At 48.6% G+C, this 20,875-nt stretch overlaps 1 protein-coding gene across 1 annotated transcript; it reads right to left on the reverse strand.

The window, feature by feature from the left end:
- Positions 1-11,976: 11,976 nt before the first annotated feature.
- Pdp2 (pyruvate dehyrogenase phosphatase catalytic subunit 2) lies at positions 11,977-19,893 on the reverse strand. Its single transcript, XM_041650638.1, has 2 exons — positions 19,758-19,893; positions 11,977-17,465 (listed from the first exon to the last, which is right to left on the reverse strand). The coding sequence occupies exon 2, from the start codon at positions 17,422-17,424 to the stop codon at positions 15,832-15,834; it is 1,593 nt and encodes a 530-aa protein (XP_041506572.1). The 5' UTR covers positions 17,425-17,465; positions 19,758-19,893; the 3' UTR covers positions 11,977-15,831.
- Positions 19,894-20,875: the final 982 nt, after the last annotated feature.

Here is a 20,875-nt window from a genome sequence, read left to right on the forward strand (position 1 = left end):
AAGGTGTGGAGGTGGAGGTGAGTGTAGGGGTAAGGGTCATGCGGTCAGTGGTCCAGTATGAGCAGAAGGCGCCACCATGCCTGCTTCATCCTTGCTGTGTATTTCATAAGATTTCCTCATCTCTCTGAGCCTCTGTTTACTGGTTTATAAAACGAGGTTTCAGGGAGAACTACATTATATAATTGCAAAATGCATTTAGCACATAGCCAGGCACATTGTAGTGGTCATTGTGGCTTTCCCCAGATCAGTATCTGCAGCCCACAATCATATTCCCTGGAGGCATCTGAGGCCCAAGCTTTGGAGAAGTACGGAGAAGAGCCTGGATCCAGCACCCACAGGCACTGCTGGGTCCCTGCCGTGGGCTCACTCTGGTTCTGTGATGTGAGGGGTGTCACAGAATTCTGACTGGGCTGGGGAGGTAAGGGGTCTGCACAGCAGGGGGCCATGCTCCCAGCTCTCCCAGGCCCCTTCAGAGGCACAGGGCCAGATCAAAGGGACCCAGTTCTGAAGCTCGGGAGGCCGGCTTGAAAAGAATGTAAACACGGAGATATTTTTAAACTTTTTCCAGGCTCAGCGATAGAGCTTTTGAAGCTGGAGGCCCCCAAGGTCAGTCCAGATCTCACCCCCAAAGAATGAAACAATCTTAGGACCCCAGAGACCCACACACAGCTCCATCGACCCCAGGGCTCTAGCTTAAGCCTCGGGGAAGAAGGTCTTTCCCGTGGTCTCATTTCCAAACCATCCTGCAGTAGCAGTAGACATTAGTTTGTACTTTGAAGACCCCAGAGGGAAGGCAGGACCCCAGCAATACAGCAGTGGTGGAGAGCCACTTGCAGGGCTGGTGTTGGGAAACTGAGCATGAGACCCTTCGGTGGCCCTGCCACTCTATCAGGCACATGTTTATGTGAGCCTGTGAGTGTGTCAGTGTGGTGTGGTCTTCTCTGTGTGGTGTGGGAATGTGTATAAGTACGCAAGGAGCCCGTACACCATCCCTTCTCTTCCCTTAGCATCCGTGACTGCCTCTCTGTGAGTTAGTGGGTAACTTAGAAGGACAGAAGGCAGGCTGGAGGGTAAAGGGGCAGGGTCATGAAAATGAGGTGATGGAGACGGCAAGAGACTGGTGTGGGACCAGGTTGCTGGTTTCCATGGTGAGTCAGGCTGAGAGAGTTATAGAGGCTACTGATGAGAGGGCTTGGAGACTCAGAGGCCTTAATTACAATCAGGTGTCACAGTGATTCAGAAACATGGGAACAAGGCTTCCTGAATCTGCCCCCTTCCCGTGTCACAGCTACGCTGACCACGGGGTCCATGACTACAGACTCTTCCCTCAGAGTAATGTGGTCCTTACATCCTTGCAGGAGGGCCGAAAGGAGACTCGCGCAGAGGTAACAACACGGCATTCATCTTTACCCTATGACCATACTCCAGGAACAGCTTCGCAGAGGACACAGGGATCCTACTCCATCTGAATCCCCACTGGCTAGGGTCAGAGTTCTCAAGGGCATTCATAACCCAGGCAGAGCTGCTATTATCAGGGACCATAGCCTGGGGGAGAGGATCCAGCTAGCCGTCACTCAGACTTCATAGAATGCTATGCCGCTTTGTCCTGAGAGAGAGGAGCATCCAGCTCTAGATCACACTGCTCCGCTGTGGAGATTTGAAGCCCACAAGCAATGTGGCTTCCTTCTGGTCCTCCTCTAGAGCTGCAGGAGCTGAAGTTGAAGCTGGCACTTCACCATGTGTGGTAGACCTTGGGCACAGGGTAACAGGCAGCTGAGCGAGGTTGGCACTGATGGCGAGGGGACCGAAGACTTCTCTAGGCTGTGATGCCCCCGTGTGTGCCCCCTCACCAGGCTGTGCTATTCTTATTCACTGGGTGATGGCAGTAGGGACAGAGATAGGGACCAGTGGGAGACAGTCATGAGCACAGGCCCCTTATCTGACACGTTCCCTGGAAACTTGGCAGGGGCAGCTGCTCTCTGGAGGCCTAGGCAGAGGGGGAGCAGGTGGTCACAGGATGGGTGGGGGTTGGGCTGTCTGCAGGCGCTCTCTCTCCTACAGCAAGGCAAGTTCCTCTCAGAACTGACCTGGACTTTCCAATGGAATTTCTTTCCCTATGTCTTCACCTATACTCATTCAACACACACAGAGCACACCTCCATTGTTCTTGTAGCAGAGTTTTGGCCTCTTCGGAGGGCAGTAGGTTTGCTAGCTCAGTGCGGACGCTGCCTCTAGAGTACAGCACCAGCCTGGGCGTCATAGCCCCAGCTGCTTCCTACCTGCGAGACCTTCCTTAGGAATGTCACTTGGTTTTGGGGTGGGGGCAAGCATTGTTTATTTGTTGAGACAGGGTCTCATTGATTCCAGGCTGGCCTCAAGTTCTCAGAGAATGATAACCTTGAATTTCTAATCTTCCTGACTGTCTCAAGTGATGAGGTTACAGGTATGTGTTACCACCGTGCCCAATTTATCCAGGGGTGGATATAGAGCCCAGGACTGCCTATATGTTGGGCAAACACTATACCAACAGAGATACATCTTTGAGCTTCACCTTCCTCAGCCCTTTTCTGGGTTACTATATGGATGACAAGGTCAAACAGTTGGGAAGGAAAGCTAAGCATGAAACTTGTATGGGTGTGCGTATGTGATCATTGGTGTGTGTGTGTGTGTGTGTGTGTGTGTGTGTGTGTGTGTGTGCACGTACATAGGAGCTCATGTGGAGGGGCTAGGAGGGAGGGAGGAAGTCATATGGGGCCCCCACCTTTGGAAACTCCCACCCATGGATTTTCCATTGGCACGTCGGCACCCTCTCCCCAAAAATAGGCCCTGAAAGCCGAGTGCGACAGTGCCCAGGCTGAGGGGCCTTTTTTTAGCTGCCCTCCGACTGTCAGCACTTGAACAGCTGCTATTTCCAGCTCCAGCGCCTAGAGGAGCAGGGCCAAGTGGACTGCGGCTCACTCAGTTGGCCTGGCTGGCTCCCTGACGGTATCCCCAAGGGGCCAGTCCTGCTGTTGATACCCTGCACTGCAGCAAGGTGCTTGGGGGTAGAGGCCTCAGCATCCCCCTCCAGAGAGCTGCAGATATTGCAAAAAAAGTCAATCACATTTATGGAGTTCATCCCAAGGACCACCACCCATTCTCCACCCAGATAAGAACACCCATGGGGCTCGCTGAGATAGTATAAACAGAACCCTGACTCAACACAGGCGGACACCTTGTTGGCCTTAGAGGTGGTGGGGGCAGCTACTACTATTGTTGTCACCATAGCTGCGGTCATTCTAGCGTTGTTGTTATGGTAACTCTCTAAGAATCAGGCTTTCTTTCAGTATTTTGTTTGTGTTTGTTTGTGAGATAGGATAGGCTTGTTCCCTCTGGGATTTTGAACGTTTAACGAGCCCTCCTCGGCCTCCTAGCAATGTGATTCCAGCCATTGACCAGCATGCCCAGCTTCTTTCTGGTCTTTTTGTCTGAACATCTTTCCTCGATGGACTCAGGACATAGTTCCTCCTCCTCTGTAGCCACAGACACATCTTTTTTAGCACTAAGGAGTCCCATTGGATGCCCCCATTGTATCAATGGATCCCCTTCTCTATAAATAGTTTTGGGGTTCATAATTCCATTGGTTACGAATCACTTGACCTTTCAGAGTTCATGTGAGTATGTTCACAACCTCTGTCACCTCCTCAAATACCATCTGTTACTGTCCCCAAAGCAACCCGACACCCTAAATTCTGGAAGTTAAGTTCTAGATACTAAATCTCTAAATGGCCCCTGTACCTGGATTCTAGAACCCTCTAACTAAAGAAAGAATTTCTGACTGTTCAAGTGCACAAGACATTGGACAGCAATGCCCTGAGATCTTTGGCCATGATACGCATAGACATAGGAGTATAACGTGTGGGGATGACAGGCTGTAAGGATTCTGGGAAGAGGCTAGGGAAGGGAAAGAAAGGGAGTGTGACTGAGCCTGGCCTTCCCCTTCCAGTCGGGGTTATTTCCCAGTAGGGCAGCAAGATCACTTGAGGCTGAGGCCACATAATCCAGCCTTGTCCCAAGTGGTTAGTGCACAAGGTGAGATTTCCTCATTACCCGAAGGATTAAAAATAGGTTCCAAGTGATGGGCTGCAATCCATGCCCAGAACCACCAGGGTTATTCTGAGAGTGACAGGCACCAGGCCAGGTTAGGCCTTGGGCAGGAGGTACTGAGCTAGAAGTGGCACCCTCAGCTTGTGGGCACACTGCCCTTTGGGGACTTCTAAGTAGGAATGGGAGAGTGGCACCATGTGTCATCAATAGGTGGGGGCTACAACCCTGATGCAGTTATGTGACCTTGGCCAAGCCATGTGGCATCTTAGATTTTCAACTTCCTTCTGAAAGTATAGGAATGCTGACCTCTGCTTTTAGAATGGCCGAGTGAATTGGTGAGGTCAATAGACAGTACTCACAGATATGCCAGTTCAGAGCCCGGGGCTTGGAGGCAGAGAGGGCAAGGGCATTGCCTGAGGGGCCCTCTAGCAGAAAGGGCCCTGCTCCTTCACTTCTGAAGGAGGGCCAGGCACAAAGCACACAGCTGAAAAGGCTTGTGGGGATTTTCCAGGAACAACTCCATCCAACCGGAGAATTCTGTTCCCAGCCCTGCTGCCCAAAAGCCAGGCTGAAGAAGTACTCCAGCCCATTCTGGTTCTGCCCAGCTTCTGGTCCTTGCCTGCTAAGCCCAGCGAGTCGCATACCATATTCTCTCACCTTGGGTGACAGTGCCTGAGATGCCCGAGGCTGCCAGCTGCCCCTGGAGGTCCTGGCACAGAGTAGCATTGAGCAGGGCACAGAACAGCACCGCGTACACACGGTTGGTCTTCTCCTGACCCCTATCCCTTCAAGGCCTTCCCCTTTTCCTTCATGCAACGTGTACTAGAATTCCCCCTAGACACAAGCCCTGGCCCCAGATGAGCACAGAAAAACTGGCATGCTGGACACTGACTTGGGGACAGTTGGGTACTTGACTCCGCTCAGGATTAGAGAGGTGACAAAGGCAGGTAGAGAGGGAAGAGTAGGTGAACTGCCTAGGAAAAGGCTCAGAGATGTGACCAAGCTCAAGGACCAAGACTACTATTTCCTCAAGGCTGAAACTTGGGTCTTAGGTGGCCTGACTGATACCATGACAGAGGCATAGGGCCAGGCAAATTGAACCCAATCGTGTACTGACCTAGATTTGGGCCTTGATCCTTTCCTAGCCCAGGCCTCTTCCCTCCACATCTACCCCTTGCAGGGTAGGATCCTTTAGAGGGGCCAGGCTGGCCAATTGGAATTCCCAAATACAGGTATTAGAGGAACAGCCAGGGACACAGCTCTGCTCTTTGCAAGGTGACTTTCACCCACAAAATGCATCATCTACCCACACTGGTTCCTAGACAGTTTCTGGATACCTGGACCCAGTAAAGCAAAGCACTTGTCTGGTTCTAGCTGAACCCCCCCCCCCCACACACACACACCCCTGCCACTCTGTTTCAACTTAAGCCCTATCCCCAGCCCCATCCAATTTTGGCCACCATCTCCCACAGTGAGGAGGGGCCTCGTGGCTGATTCCCCAAAGCTGGCGCCAAGGTTTATGAGCCAGTGCAGAAGTCTCTGGGAGCCATATGGGTGGAAAAAGTTACCCAGCTCTAAATCAGCCAGTCTTAGAATGATCTCATCCCCTTCCCAAGATAGTCTCCCTCCCCTCCCCCACTGTTTGCCTGGCCAATGGGGTAAGTCACGAGGGAGCTGGTGGAAGAATAACCGTGAGGGATGGGAGAAGGATTTCAACTCGGGGTCACGCTGGATGTTCTGTCGATCTCCTATGGCGCTTCTTATTTATAAAATCGTCTATAAAGTTCTCCGGTCACTGTTTGCTTTTTCACAGTCAACATTTAAAGCCTGTTGGAATGGCTGCCTCAGGGTCTGTGACTCCTGCTGGGTGAAGTCATGTCAACACTGTTTCTCTCTTACAAACACCGATGCCATGACCATTTTTGTTCAAATGTCCTGGTATAGCTGCCTGGCCCACCCTTCCTCCCTCTCGCCCTCTGAAATAAACTTTCATAGGTGTTGGGTGGGAAAGCAAACCTCACGGTATGCCTAAGGGGTTCCGGGCCCATCTCCAAGCTAGAGATGCCAGTCCCGAGGCAAGATGAGGGGACTGAGTCAGAGACCACCAGGGCAAGACCATAGGATCCGGAGACAGAGCCTGACCAAGGTTTGCTGACCCCTTGTGCTCACTGGAGGCAGACATTCCCTGCCTCCCCCAGCCCCAAAGCCCAAGCTGGTTGGGGACACCGGGAAAATTCATACATAGGATTCCTAACCCTTGCTAGGAGATTTATCAATACAGCTCCAGTCCGTCACAGACAGAGATCCTAGCCGAAGGGCAGATCCCTTCTATGTCTTTCAGTTCGCACCTTGCCAAGTGATACCCCAACTTTTGCTTAGGTTGCTCCTGTGGACCCTCACTCCTTCCTAGAGTGCTGTGGATCCTTCGTGCAGCTGCGGGAGCACATTCTTCTCAGAGGAATAAATATTCAACCCAGCTGCGTGAATACAAGGAAGAAATTGTGAAGTCAAGCACCATGGTTTGGAGATTAACTCTGCCTTACTATGTTTACGACCTGGGGCACTACAGTTTAGCTGCCCAGCTTCAGATCTTCTGAGTATAAAATGGGATGCTAACACTTCTTCAAGGGGTTGTGTGAAGGTTAAATAAGATAGTACATAGTTTTTGTTTTGGTTTTTTTTTTTTTTTTGAGAGAGGGTCTCAGGATAGCTTATGTTGGCCTCAAACTCAGTATGTAGCTGAAGATAACTTTGAAGTCCCTTCTACCTCCAGAGTGCTGGCATTATAGGTCTGTGCCACAATACCAGCTTTGAGTTTTTTATTGTTGTTTGTTTGTTTTTGAGAGTTTCAATACATATCCCAGGCTAGAACTAACGAACCACAGACCTCTTGCCTCAGCCTGCCCATCACTGGGAGTACGGGCAGGAGTGGTTGGGGATGGAGGCACACCTAGCTTAAAGAAGACAATGCAAGTAAAGGGTTTGGCATGGCATCTGGCCAGAACATACACAAATGTAGCCAGGTGTGTTATTTTAAATTATCATAAATTAACTGGGCGCTGGGGCCACCTGCCTTTAATCCCAGCACTCGGGAGGCAGAGACAGGCAAATCTCTGAGTTCACAGCCACCCTGATCTACAGAGAAGTTCCAGCACAGGTTTCAAAGCTACAGGGAAATCCTGCTTCAAAAAACAAACAAACAACAAAAAAAAACACAAACAAACAAAAAACCATAAATTGAGCCCCTACTATAGTCAGGTCTACCTAGCTGAAAATGCATCAGAGTGACGGAAGCAGCAGAAGGGGCAGAAGGGTGGATGGGTGGGATCAGCTATCAGCTTATGCTTAGCCCCACACATCAGCAAGGGACCCAGACAGTTTTTACAGGAGAGAACGGCGGAAGTCACTGAAGCCTTTTTTGTTGTTAATAAAAATAATTCCCACACACGCGTGAGGCCGTGGTAGTGCACTAATCTTAGCCTTTGGGACTGAGAAGCGAGGAACAGAAGTTCAAGGTCAGCTTCAGCTACACAGAAAGCTCAACAGCAAGCCTGGGCTTCCTGAGATTCCGTTTCGAAACAACAAAGAAAACATCAAAATAAAAGGGCTGATGAAGTACTCTACTCAGCAGTAGAGTACTTGTGACCACGCACAGACCTCTGAGTTAAATCCTTAGCACCACAAAACAAAAAGAGGAAAGAAAACGACAAAGACAAAACTCAATTTTCAACACAGCCACAACGAGAGTGAGCAGCAGAATAATCGGCAGTTACAGAGATTGCCACTTTGCCTTCCCAGTCTCCAGTATGTCCTTTGTTATGGCCTCTTGATTGTAAATAAGTCCCTAAGGTCACTGCAGATCCAAGAGAATGTTCATGTTTGCCTCTAATCACTAGGCAACTGGGAGGCCTAAAAGAACACAATGGAGAGTTTAAACACAGCCTGAGCTATATGGCAAAACCTATAAAACAAAAAGGGGGGGAGGCAATTAGACCTTTTTCTAATTGGTTGGTGGGTAGAGTGGGAAAGAATTTGAGGTATTATCCAATTCACAATAAGATGCAAAATGTAGCCGGGAAGTGGTGGCACAGGCTTATAATCCCAGCAGGAGGCAGGCAGATCTCTGTGAGTTCGAGGTCAGCCTGGGCTACAGAGCAAGTTCAAAGACAGGCTCCAAAAGCTACAGAGAAACCCTGTCTCGAAAAACCAGAAGAAGGGGAAAAAAAGAAGCAGCAAAATGTAGAAGATTCAAGTCTTCATCCCAAGAGCAGCCAGAAGTATGGCCTAACTCTTGGGAAAATGCAACTTGATCCAGGGAAAGAAAACCAAAATCTTCCCTTTTTTTTCATTCTTTTATTTCTAAAAATGTTGCCTGTCTATCATCTAGCTAGCTAGCTAACTAACTATTTTTGTTGTTGTTGTTTTTTTGTTTTTCGAGACAGGGTTTCTCTGTGGTTTTGGAGCCTGTCCTGGAACTAGCTCTTGTAGACCAGGCTGGTCTCGAACTCACAGAGATCCGCCTGCCTCTGCCTCCCGAGTGCTGGGATTAAAGGCGTGCGCCACCACCGCCCGGTGCTAACTAACTATTATCTATTCATCTGTTTTTGTGGTGCCAGGGATTGGACCCAGGGCCTCATGACTGTTAGGCAAGTGCTCTACCACTGAGCTACATCCCCAGCCTCCTCCACATTTTAAATGTTGACTGCATGCTTCACGTCAGATGCTGAGCTAATGCATGGTTATCCAGCAGAAAGCCAAACCAGAATCCTAACGCTGCAGAGAAAACAGACAGACAGATGGGATGGGAGACCCATGGAGAGATAAAATAGGACCAGCCAATGCTAAAAATAGAGAGGGATTGCTTGGAAGAGAGACCTAGAAAGTCAGGGAGTCTTCCAAACAAGCTGGAATCTAGCAGAATCAGGCTCAGAGATCTGGGTAAATCAAGAGGAGGCAGAAAGTGCCAGGTATTCCAGCCATGGGGAAGAGCAAATCCAAAACCTTGATTCTGCATGACTATGGCAGGGAGGGAGGCCCATCTAGGGAAGAGGAATCGGAGCTATCACCCAAAATATCATGGGAGCTGAAAAGCAGCAGTTCAGATCTGACTGCTGTATGGCAGTTGCACCTGAGTCGAGGAGCACAGAAGTGATTTCGACTTTTCTAAAAGCTGAGAAGCTGGCCCGCTGTAGGAGTGGCTATAAGGAGCAGAATCAGATCGGGGTTGGTCAGAGGTGGTGGGTACTTCACAGAGGTAAACAAGTACCTTGAGGACAGCTGGTCCAAATGGCACCACTTTATACCACCTGCTCTGGCAAGCTTGGGTCTCAACAGCTCCTTCCCCACAAGCACAAGACAGTGCCGTTCCCTCAGCCCCCACTTAATCCCAGCCCCAAAGATGCCCAGAGCCCTGTGAGGCTTCCTGAAGGTGTATCAGGCTGCACCCCAAGGAAAAACTTGGAGTTTTAGGACACATTGCCTCATTAGCTCGGGGCAGCCCTCCTCAAGCCAGCTTCTGCTGACACCAGCACAGCTGGATGGCGACATCTAGAGGCAGCCTCGTGTCTCCCGTGGCCTCCTACACAAACTAGAGCACCCCCTACTGAAGTGTCCTATCCCTGTGTCCTCACAAGTCCCCCCCCCCCCCCTCATCTGCTCGAAGAGCAATCAGCTTGATCGGGGGAGGGGGAGGGAAATGGGAAGCGGTTGTGGGGACGAGGCAGAAATCCTTAATAAATAAATAAATTTAAAAAAAAAAAAAGTTTGGATGCCTGTGTCCTCACAAAAGAATGACCCAGCCACCAGGCAGGGCTCAAGGTACCATGTTTTCCGTGCTACAGCGCCGTTTGGGGGCAGCAAAATCCCAGAACTCCCAAATGAACTTTGGATCCTCTTTCCCTTCGTAAGCCCAGAGATAACGCTGGTTGAGGAAGACCACCAGCCCGCCCGCCCAGCCAAGCCCCTCCTCTACTTCACCATCTAGAGTTAGGCAATGTCCCCAGACCCACGTGAGAGTACGGTTCAGCCATTGCCTCTCCTGCAGCGGAACTTTCTGTAGCTGATTGACCATTCCTGCCCAGCCGCATCCATGTACTCCAATACTAGAGTCTTGTGGCCAAACTCCTCCCTTCGTTTTACTTCCACGCCACTGCTTGCTGTTTTCCTCCTATTCTCTGACCTCCTCTCTCGCTTCTCCTCTTCTCCTTGGTGTCCAGCCAGTCATCTTTTCTAACTCATTTCACAACCAGCTTCTGTATCCCTGGGGCAGAACAGGCATGGGTGTGGGGAGGGGGGAGTGGAGTGGGAAGCAGACTAACAAGGACTAAACACTAACAGCCTTGCACCATTACAGGGAAGCAGAGATGGGGCAGGACTCCTGGTTCTGACAACCCTGCACCATCACAGGGAAGCAGAGATGGGGCAGGACTCCTGGTTCTGACAACCCTGCACCATCACAGGGAAGCAGAGATGAGGCAGGACTTCTGGCTCTGTACAAACTAATTAAGAGAAGTCGTACCCATTCTGAGGTCGCTCTGAAGGATCTCCCCAGGCAGAGCTTCCGTAGCCTAGGCTACCCTTGTCCTTGACAGGCACCTGAGCGTGATCTTGAACTATTGGTCGCTGGGTGACCCACAACACCAAACCCAGATTACTCTGCACAATCCCTTTCTGTCCTCACAGGTGACCTGCGGTCCCTCCTTACCCACCTAGCCATATTTTAAAAGCTTTGTTTCTACATCTTCTCTTTCTTTTTTAAAAAATAATTTATTTTTATTTCATGTTAATTGTTTTTTGCCTGCAGGCATGTCTGAAGCCCTGGAACTGGAGTTACAGACAGGTATGAACTGTCATGTGGGTGCTGGGATTTGAACCTGGGTCCTCTGGAAGAGCAGTCAGTACTCTTAAACACAGAGCTATCTCTCCATGCCCTTCAACACATCTTTTTCAACACCTAGCTTAACTAGCCAGCCCTGACATACAAATGACTAAAGATTTGTATCTGCATTAGTTTTTTTTTTTAGATTTATTTTATAGATGAGTGTTTTGTCTGGAGATATATATATATATCATGTGTGTACAGTGCCCAAGGTCAGAAGAGGTCATAGGATCCCCTTGAACTGTAGTTATGATTATGAATCACCATGTGGGTACTGGGAACTGAACCTGGGTTCAGACGCCCAGTGCTTGCCAGTCATGGTGGTACACATGCGCTCTTACCTGCTGAGCCATCTCTCCAGCCCCTGTACCTGCATTTTTCATAAGGACCCACTGAACACTATCATTTTGAGTGCACCGAGGCACTGTACAATCTTGCAGTGGGGTCTTCAGTTGCACACAGCCTAGACTTCTCCCCAGAACTGGCTTTATACTACTAATAACACAAAAGCTGGTTTTACAAGAAGGTTCTCAGTAAACTATGAAATTCTAGCAAGTCTTGGCCCAGAGGACATGGGTCTTGGCCCAGTCTTTTATCTTCTTAGTTCTCCACTCACACAGCTAAGATAAATGAATCCTGAAGCTGAAGAGAGGCTCAGTGGAAGCGTGCTCCTGAAGCAGACCTGTTTGGTTCCTAACACCTAACACATATCGGGCTGCCCAGAGCGACCTGCCACTCCAACGCCAAGAGATCCAGTGCTTCTTTTTGCCTCCCTGAGCATCTGCACTCATGTGATACACCCACAGAGACAAATGTACAAACTTAGTTAAAATAAAATATTAAAAATAAAAAGTTTAAAAGGACTCCCTGTGTGCTTAGCAGCTACTAAAAGTTTTTGTGTGCCATGCTTGTCTTTGGAGCAGGGTCTTAAGAGAAAAATGCTGAAACAAAAGCTGGTCTCGCATCCTAAGGGCTAGAAAAATTAATGCTCAAACCACAAGAAACCACATTTCATTTTGCTTTTATTTAAAAGTTCTACTTAAATATCCTCAAAGGTTAGAAAATCGGGGTCAGATAGGAACACTGGTACACAGCTTAAAATACAAATGCCAGTAATTATTAAAGAATACAGTTAATGATTATTCCAAGAAAATGCATAGTAAGGAGCATTTTTCCAGAAGGCAAGTTAGACACCAGGAACCAAAGGAAGAAGGGACGGGACCTCAGATGGCTCAGAAAATAGTTATACAGCAGCCTAATCATGCCTCCCCCACCAGGCTACACACATGACCATTTACGACACAGGCTGCCACATCACTAGCCCTGACCTTCAAATCCAAAGGGAGCTTCGACACAACAACCACGCTCCAAAGACGTGAAACCGCTGGCTCCATTCCAGAATATTCTGGTTTCACCTGGGGCGGCACCGTTTCCCACTAGCTGTCCAACAAAACAGACCCAGTCTCCCTTTGAATATATTTTGTGGTTGCTCTACAGAATTATGCCCTTCTTTATTTGAAGGTCAAGGCATTTACATTTTACCTCTGTTTAAAAAAAAAACTGTCAACTTGATTGTGTCTCAGCTGAATTTTTTTGTCCCGTGTGCCTAAAGCTTTTTAGCTTTTAAGTCAAATATACTTTTGGGGAAAACGTCTATATATTACACCACCTCACAGTTTACATCATAATAAATTAGCTTTAATGTTATAAATAACATCTCCGAAAACTGAATCTTATTAACATGATCTAGCATACATTCAAAAGTATCAGCTTTTCTAGTTTCACTAACTTTGGAAATCAACAGCACTGTACTATTTACACATAAAACAAATATCTATGGAAATTACACCTTTCCACCAGCGTCTTACCCCAAATCACAAATGTCACTTTAAGCACCAAGACAAAGTTCCTTCAAAAGTTACATTTGCAATATTAAATCGTCAGTCTCATTATTTAAATTTTAAAAGTCTAAAAAATTCAAATCTCTATGAAAATAATAAGAGCTTTGGAAGAACTGACAAGGACCACGAATCTCCTTTCTCATATCTGCATCCCCCCCAAAAAAAGGTCATTTACTTCAAGGGGGGCCACGGCCAAAACCCAGGGAGACAGCCACATTGGTGTGTAACCAGAAGACAATGCCCACTGGAGCAGGCACAGAAAAGCTGAGTTCATAGAGGAAGAGAGAACGGTAGACAATAAACCAGCCTTTCTTCCCAATATTTCAGCTGGAAAACAAAGACATCTATTAGACAGTGAGAAAACACAGACACTCTTGGAGACACAAATGGGAGGCCTGTGTTCTATCAACTGCAGGATAAGTTACCTGAATCACAACCACTTATGACCCATGCCAGCCAGCCTCGAAAACAGGGCTCAGGCACTCAGTGCCAGTTAAGGCTCCCAGGCCACTCCTGGGTTTAGCGGGCATGAAAAACAAAGGACAAAGGAAAACAAAAACGTCAAATAGCGTCTTCCATTCCAACAGCAAACCTTCTAGCTAGAATAATTATGACTCACATTTGGAGCCACGTTTTATCTTTTTTTTCCGAAGCAAGTTCTCACCGTGTAGCCTAGGCTGGCCTTGGTGCATAATGGGATGCACTATTTTTTGTAGACAGGCTCTCACGAATCCACCTTGAACGTCTGATCTTCCTGCCTCTACCACTCAAGTGCTGGGTTTAAGGCATGAGGCATGTTCCAGCATACCCAGACTTCTCATTTTCTACTTTGAGGCGGCACCATTGGGGTTATTATTTAGGGTAGACTTACATGTGAGGGTAGAGGAAAAGGCCCTCAGAAGGTAAGCCACACCTGAGAACAGGGCAGAGCCACAGGGAGTAAACACCCAAGTGCGGGTACAGGCTCCTCAAGAGAGAACTGCCTACGTTTTATTTTTGAATAAAAAAAAAAACAAAAAAACAAACAACTAAGCGATCAGAAGTAATAGTAACAGTTTCAGAACAAAAGAACCCAAAAGTGTTCCTTTAAAAAAGAGAGAGAGTTCGAGACCAGCCTGGTCTACAAGAGCTAGTTCCAGGACAGGCTCCAAAACCACAGAGAAACCCTGTCTCGAAAAACCAAAAAAATAAAAAATAAAAAAAATAAAAGAGAGAGAGAAAAGAAGAAACTGTATCACTAAACAGGGAACACTAGAAAATGTACAAAGAACAATCCCCTTATTTTTCCATTGTATTTATTTTGTGAAGACCCATGCCACGGCACACACGTGGAGGTCACAGGGCAACTTTCAACTCCTTCCACCACGTGGGTCCCGGGGATGGAACTCTAGTTTCCAGGATTGGCAGCCTTTACCCACTGAGCTGTCTGCCAGCCCAGCCCCAACTCTTTACCCAATGTCTGTCTGCAAAGGCGAAGAGGCCCAGCCTGCCAGTGTGAGGACGGCATAGTGGGTGAGAGACACGGGGTCAGCTGAGGAGGTACCTACAGAAAAGTGCTCCCATGAGGTCCAGGAAATCAAAACTGCCAAAAAAAACCCTTGTGTTTCCATTTAGGGACACATTTCCTGCTGTTTAATGCCACAGCCACCCAAGAGAGGAAGACATTTATGCCCTAAATAGGACCCATGTGGGTTCGTTTTCAAGCAAACAGACCCTGCAGCCCCTATGACCAGACGCATCTCAATTTTCACCCAACTCTCATACTAAATATGGCCTCATTCCCGAAGCATAGCGATGGCAGTTCCTAACAGGCACGGGCAGGTGTTGAGCCTGAGAAGTCTCCCGCCTCCCTCCCAAGATGAAGAGAGAAAGCCTCAGCTCATGGCTGTTCTCCTAGGCCATTTTCACACCTCTAGACTCAGGCTGAAACCAAAAATCCACAAACCACTGAATAGACCCACCCTGCCTAAAATGTCCACAACTACCTGGTCACACCATGGCCCTTCCAATCCTGGGGAGCAGAAAGATGTACTAGTAACGGCAGGGTGAGGCAGGACAGCATAGCAGAGGTGGTGTTGTGTGCTTGAGGGATATACACAGGAAGAATTATGAATAACCCTGTGGCTAAGCCCGGGGTGGGGAGGAGGGGACGTTTTGCTAAGCAGGTCAGGAGTTGGGGATTAGACAAAAATGAACTCCCAGTTCGGCTCAAAGGTTTGGGGGTGGAACTCAACAGAAGGACCAAAGGCTGCTCAGAGACTTAGCCCCTCTCATCCTCAGCCGAAAGAAAAAAAACAAAAGAGTGGTCCTACACATGCTTACAGCAGTCCTGCCTGCAAGTCTGAGGATTCAGTTTTAAAATAAATTTAACCAGCGTTCAAATGCAAATGGCACAGATTTATCTTCACAGTCGTTACAGAAAATCTCTCTCTCTCTCTCTCTCTCTCTCTCTCTCTCTCTCTCTCACACACACACACACACACACACTAAAGTTAGAATATGACATAGAAAAGTGCCCTGAAGATTGCTTTGTAAACCTAAGCTTTTGTAATTTAAAAAGCTAAACAAAAACTACACTCTAGAAGTTGTGCAGAACAGCTCAGAAGGATCACATTTGTAAATTTTGCAACTGGGTCTCCAAAGATCCTGAAGTTCTTTATTCTTAGCATCATGATTTAAATTTATCCTTTAGAAGCACAGGATGACACAGTTTGATAGAGGACATGGGCTACACGAGCCTAAGCCGGTTTGACTCTATTCTGTCTGCTGCATAGAAGAGTTGACCAGTGTTCATAGACACAAAAATCATCACCAGTGCTTTTTCACTAGGCTGGATTTCTTTAGTTAGTCAATCACCCAGCAACCTATATCTGCCTATTCTTTAATAAGGTTTGAATGGCTCACTCAGGACTAAGTGGAAATGTTTTAAAGGGTATTTGTGTTAGCCTTGGTGACAGGGTGAGACTCTTAACCCTCCTTAGAGTATGTATCAATTGACTCTGAGTTAAAAAACACCACCATGACAGTGATATCATCCCGATACATCCTGGCTACATCTTCTGGTAATGTCAGCATGGCGGCCAGTCGCTCTGGCTCCATCTCCCCATACTCGTTGCTCCCGATGGCGTGTCTGATCAGATGCGTGGCTGCATTTTGGTCAGCTGCATGGAGTCCGCTGGCTTTCCGCTGCAGCAGCAGACTCTGCATGAGCCCCAGGTTGGCCGGTCTTTGGTCCAGGTCCGGCTTATGGCAAGCAACCTTGGACAGGTGGCCCACCACCAGCCTCACCACATCCTCATTGCCCAGCATGTCCCACAGACCATCTGACGCCAGCACGAGGAACTTATCTTGGGGCCTCAGCCTGTGGTATGTAACCTCAGGCTTGGCCGTCAGATAAGGCGGAGTGTAGTAGTGGGGCGGTGTGAACTGGTAGATGTTGAGGGCCTCAGTATCAAAGCCCCTCCCTAGCACACTACGCTGCAACTCTCTACTCCACTTGAGCTGGACATCCCCAAAGGCCCTGCAGGGAATGAGGACACCCAGCAGCCTATCATCTATGATGAGTGTCCTGTTCTCAGACTCAGGGTGTTCTCTCTTAAGCCGGGATAGCTCAGCCTCATTCCAAGCATTGTGGTCCCGGGTAAGAGGTAAACAGGACCACACGCCATTGTCTTCCTGGACACCAAGGATAGCCCGGCAGTCGCCAGCATTTGCTACATGTAGGTGAACTCCGTTGACATGGGCCATGCAAGCTGTTGCCCCAGAAAAAGCAACCTGGAGGGATAGGTTCTTTGTCACCTCATCTTCCAGGGGGGCCTGGATTTCTAGTGAGATGTCCGAATCCAGTCTCTGGAAGGAGTACATCAATGCTTCTTCGATGCTCAAACCCATTTCCATATGCAAGTCAAGAAGTTCCTGCCAATAGACTCGAAGGTGGTCCAGGTGTACGGAGGTGACATCCTTATAAATACTATCCCCAGGATGCTTGAGCCACTGGAGGATGGGCAGCAAAGGCTTCATGTTTTCCATTGCTTCCTCCATCTGCTCCAAGGTTTGGTGGGACATCAGGGACACTGCCATGTAGTAGAAGAGCCTCTCGCTCACTGCTTGGGCACATGCATGGCCACCATGGCCGTCAAAAATGCCAAACATCAGTCCGTTGGTTTGCATGCAGGAAGCTACACCCTGCCGGTCCTCCACTGGGGAATTGGCGGCCAGCTGGTTGCTCTCAAACCGTAACACTGAACTTGGAACTCCATTGTTGAAATCAAGAATCTTGTGAGATGACTCGCCAGCTCGAAGCATGTCGTTGACCTGTTCAGGGCTAAGCTGTAAGTGGAAATCCTCTTCCTCGGTTGATGTGTGTCTGTAGGCTTTCTGCAGAGCAAAGCTACCACGCGGAGTACTGGTCTTCACAGTCGATGATGCCGGAGAAGAAAGCCTCCATTTTGGTTGATTCCTATTTGCGGCACCCCTTGAGCAGAAGCGTCTACCCCCTTGTAAGATAGCAATTCGATTCCGTGCAGAATTGAAGATCCAATAGGACACGGTACTTGACATTCTGAAGCTATGCTGGCAAGTGGAGGCGGTTGGTTTTCACCCTGAAAAATTAAAGAGTTTATAAAAGCTTCAAAGTTCAAATATTTAAAATACTGTGAAAACTTCTTTTGCTAAGATTCTCTCTGATTTTATAGTCAATAAGGGCCTCCCAGCTGATTTGTGCCTCCTTTCCTCTCCTTTCTGAGCCCTTTCTCAGGCCGGAGGCTACTAGCTAGCTCCCTCATCCAGTCTCCACTGCAGCGTGTAAGTTTTGACTTAGGTATCTGCTGTCCCCAGTAATCTCTGTACTCCACAAATGCCAGACATGTAGCTGCTTACTGGTGGCTATCTTGAGTACAGCCCGGTCCCTGGTACACAGCAGGTCCTCAAATATTAGCTCAACTTGGCATTTTCAGAGGCCCAGGGACACTAGCTACTTAACAGACACAGTTTCACTAGTCTCGCTGGCACTTGCTAGGAGCATGGGAATACTGCCAGTCTCATATGCTTGGGTTTGTTTGATTGCTGTTTTGTGCGTCACGGAGATTGAGCACACGGCCTCTCCTGTGCTGATCGACCACTGAGCTATAGCCCTCTTTTAAACTTATTTTGAGCTGGGTGGTGGTGGGGCACACCTTTAATCCCAGCACTTGGGAGGCAGAGGCTGGCGGATCTCAGTGAGTTTGAGGCCAGCCTGATCTACAAGAGCTAGTTCCAGGACAGAGTCCAAAGACTCCAAAGCTACAGAGAAACCCTGTCTCGAAAAAAAAAAAAAAAAAAAAAAGCAAAAACAAAAAAAAAAACCGTAAACTTATTTTGAAACAGGGTTTCAATGAGTTGCAAGGTTGGCCTTGAACTTTAAACACTCCTGACTCAGAATTCAGAGTAGCTAAAATTACCAGGTGCTGTTCCCACAAGATTTGGAAGTGCTTTTGCTGTTGCCATTGTTTAGTTTCTGGACAGGGTCTCGCTTTGCCACCTGGCTGGCATGGAATTCACTATGTAGATCAGGCTATCCTCAAACTCAGAGATCTGCCTGTTCCAGCCTCTGGAGCACTGGGATTAAAGGTGTATGCCACCATGCCAAATTTTCACAAAGTTTGTAAAAGTGTAATAAAATATGACACTTTCCAAGCCAGGCATGGTACTACATGACTAGAATTCCAGAATTAGAGAGGCAAAAAGGCAGAGGCAAGCTGATCTCTGTGAGTTCAAGGTTAGCCTGATTGGCAGAGAAGATTGTCTCGCGCATCATTCCAGGCCAGCCAGGGTAACAAGGTGAGGCCATGCAGGGTGGGATGCACAACCGTAATCCCAGTACTTGGGAGGCACAGGCGAGTAGAGCTGGAGGCCAGGTACAGACACAGAAAAACCCTATCTCAAAACAGAACAAAAAAGAGATAGTCAAGCCAGGCGTGGTGGCACACGCCTTTAATCTCTCCCGTGGCAGAGGCGGGGGGGGGGGGGGGGGGGGGGGGGGATGTCTGTAAATTCAAGGCCAGCCTGGTCTAGAGTGAGTTCCAGAACAGCCAAGGCTACAGAGAAACCCTGTCTCAAAAAAAGAAAGAAAGAAAGAAAGAAAAGAAAAGAAAAGAAAAGTACAGTTTACCATCAGGGTACATTCTGTACAGGTTTTTATATCGTTCAGTCAACTACATTGAATCTGACGTCCGTGTGAAAGACAATGGTTTCACAATTCCTGGAGATTTGGAGTTTGTTTCCACTAACCTGGTACTTATTAAACACCAAATTGCATGGCCTTCGTAGCCGCCTTTTCCTTACTTCCAAAATCAGTAGGTCAAAGAGTACAGACGCACTGTTAAATTGATTTCCCAAAGCCAGTGAGGATCGTCCCTTACCCACCCGGCTGAACTTGGGGCAGATGAGGTCAGTCAGAGGCAGATGGCCTCGGACACCCCTTGACCCTGCAGAAAGGACAGGCAGCTGTGCGCAACGAAAACCGTTCGCAGCAGATGGGACAGAATTTAGTGTCCCTACAGAAACGACGTCTCTTGATTTCTTAGCTGGACGGCTAGGTTCTAGTTAAGAACTCCGGGCTCCAGCTTAGAGTTCTGACCCTCCGCTTTCTAAGCTGTAAAACAGGAATCTAGTTTGCAACGCCCACCTCACGGGTACTCCAGTACTAAGGAAGCTGATGCAGGGAACCGGCTAAGCAGCCGACTCCTCCACTAGCGCGCGGGCCCACGTGGCGCTTGCGCGAGAGTGGGGTGACCACGACCGGGGATCAGCTCGTCCCGCCCTCTCACCTCATCTCCCTCTCCGCCCCATCACCTGAGGCGCCCGCAGGCCAGGCTGGGGAAGATGTCCGCACACCTACTAGTCCCCTTCCTTACCTCGTACCCTCGCCCTCTTCTCACCAGCTTGCGCCGCCCGCACTCGGCGGATGCTCTCAGCTCAGTTGCTGCGCGCAGTTCCTCGGTGGCTGCGACCGGGTTTTACTTCCCTGGAGAGGCCCCTAGAAGAGAAACCAGCTTGTGAAGAAAGCTCCCTCCCGCCATTCCTGATTGGCTTATTTTCGGAGGCGGGCCCTTGATGGACAAAGATATTACCCAATAGATGAACAGGAAAGAGGAAGAAAGGGAGGCGGGGCCGGGAGGGGCCGCCAGCACTCTATCCCCTGGGGGTTAGCGTAGCATTTGAGCAGCCTGTGCGCCACCAGGCCGTCACGTGGGACTTATGCCCCCCAGCTTGCCTTCTTGCCACGCCCTGAGAGTCCAGAACCAAAAGACCTTAGTGTTCATTCTTGCATAGGTTACTCCCCAGTTTTGTTCCGTTCCCTCCAGGCCCCTCTGAGCGCCGCACCATTATTATCAACCTTTTGGACATCTGCCTTGAGAGCCTTAAGGACTCTAGTTCTACTTGCCCTGACCTTATTTTCCAAACCTGCTCTTCCTTTCAACCCAGTAAAGAGCCCGCTGGTGGGCTAGAGAGATGACTCAGAGGTTAAGAGCAGTGTCTGCTCTTTCAGAGGTCCTGAGTTCAATTCTCAGCAACTACACGGTGGCTCACATTCATCTATAGTGAGATCTAGCGCCCTCTCCTGGTGTAGAGATATGCAATTAGAACTCTGTCTACATAAAATAAATGAACCTTTAAAAAAAGATCCGCCTGGCACTAGGAGACCCAAGTCCAAACACTAGGGTTAATTTGATGCCCCCTTACTCATCACAAGCTTTAATCCTGTCATTCCCACCTCCTAAATACCTTCCCGCCCATCTGTTAGCCGATGCGAGATTCCAAGTCTCTCTATCTCCCTTTTGCCAAATTACACTTAACTCCTAGCCATCCTTCCTCACAGTTAGAATGGGCCTTCTAAAACTTCTTATCTAAACTGTTACTAACCACTACTCCGAATTCACAATTACATTGGCCTATTAAGTGACAAAGAATGGCAGCTGCCACTTACTTGTTGGTAGTTTGGGAAAGGCAGAGGACCAGAGCGACAGAAGTG

The sequence above is a fragment of the Microtus oregoni genome, unplaced genomic scaffold, assembly GCF_018167655.1.
Source record: "Microtus oregoni isolate MIOR12 unplaced genomic scaffold, Mior012 000004F_ref0000308, whole genome shotgun sequence".
Taxonomy (NCBI): Eukaryota; Metazoa; Chordata; class Mammalia; order Rodentia; family Cricetidae; genus Microtus; species Microtus oregoni.

What these genes read in the sequence shown, in the direction of transcription:
- Pdp2 (XM_041650638.1), bottom strand. Translation starts at nt 17,424, where the DNA reads ATGTCAAGTACCGTGTCCTATTGGATCTTCAATTCTGCACGGAATCGA.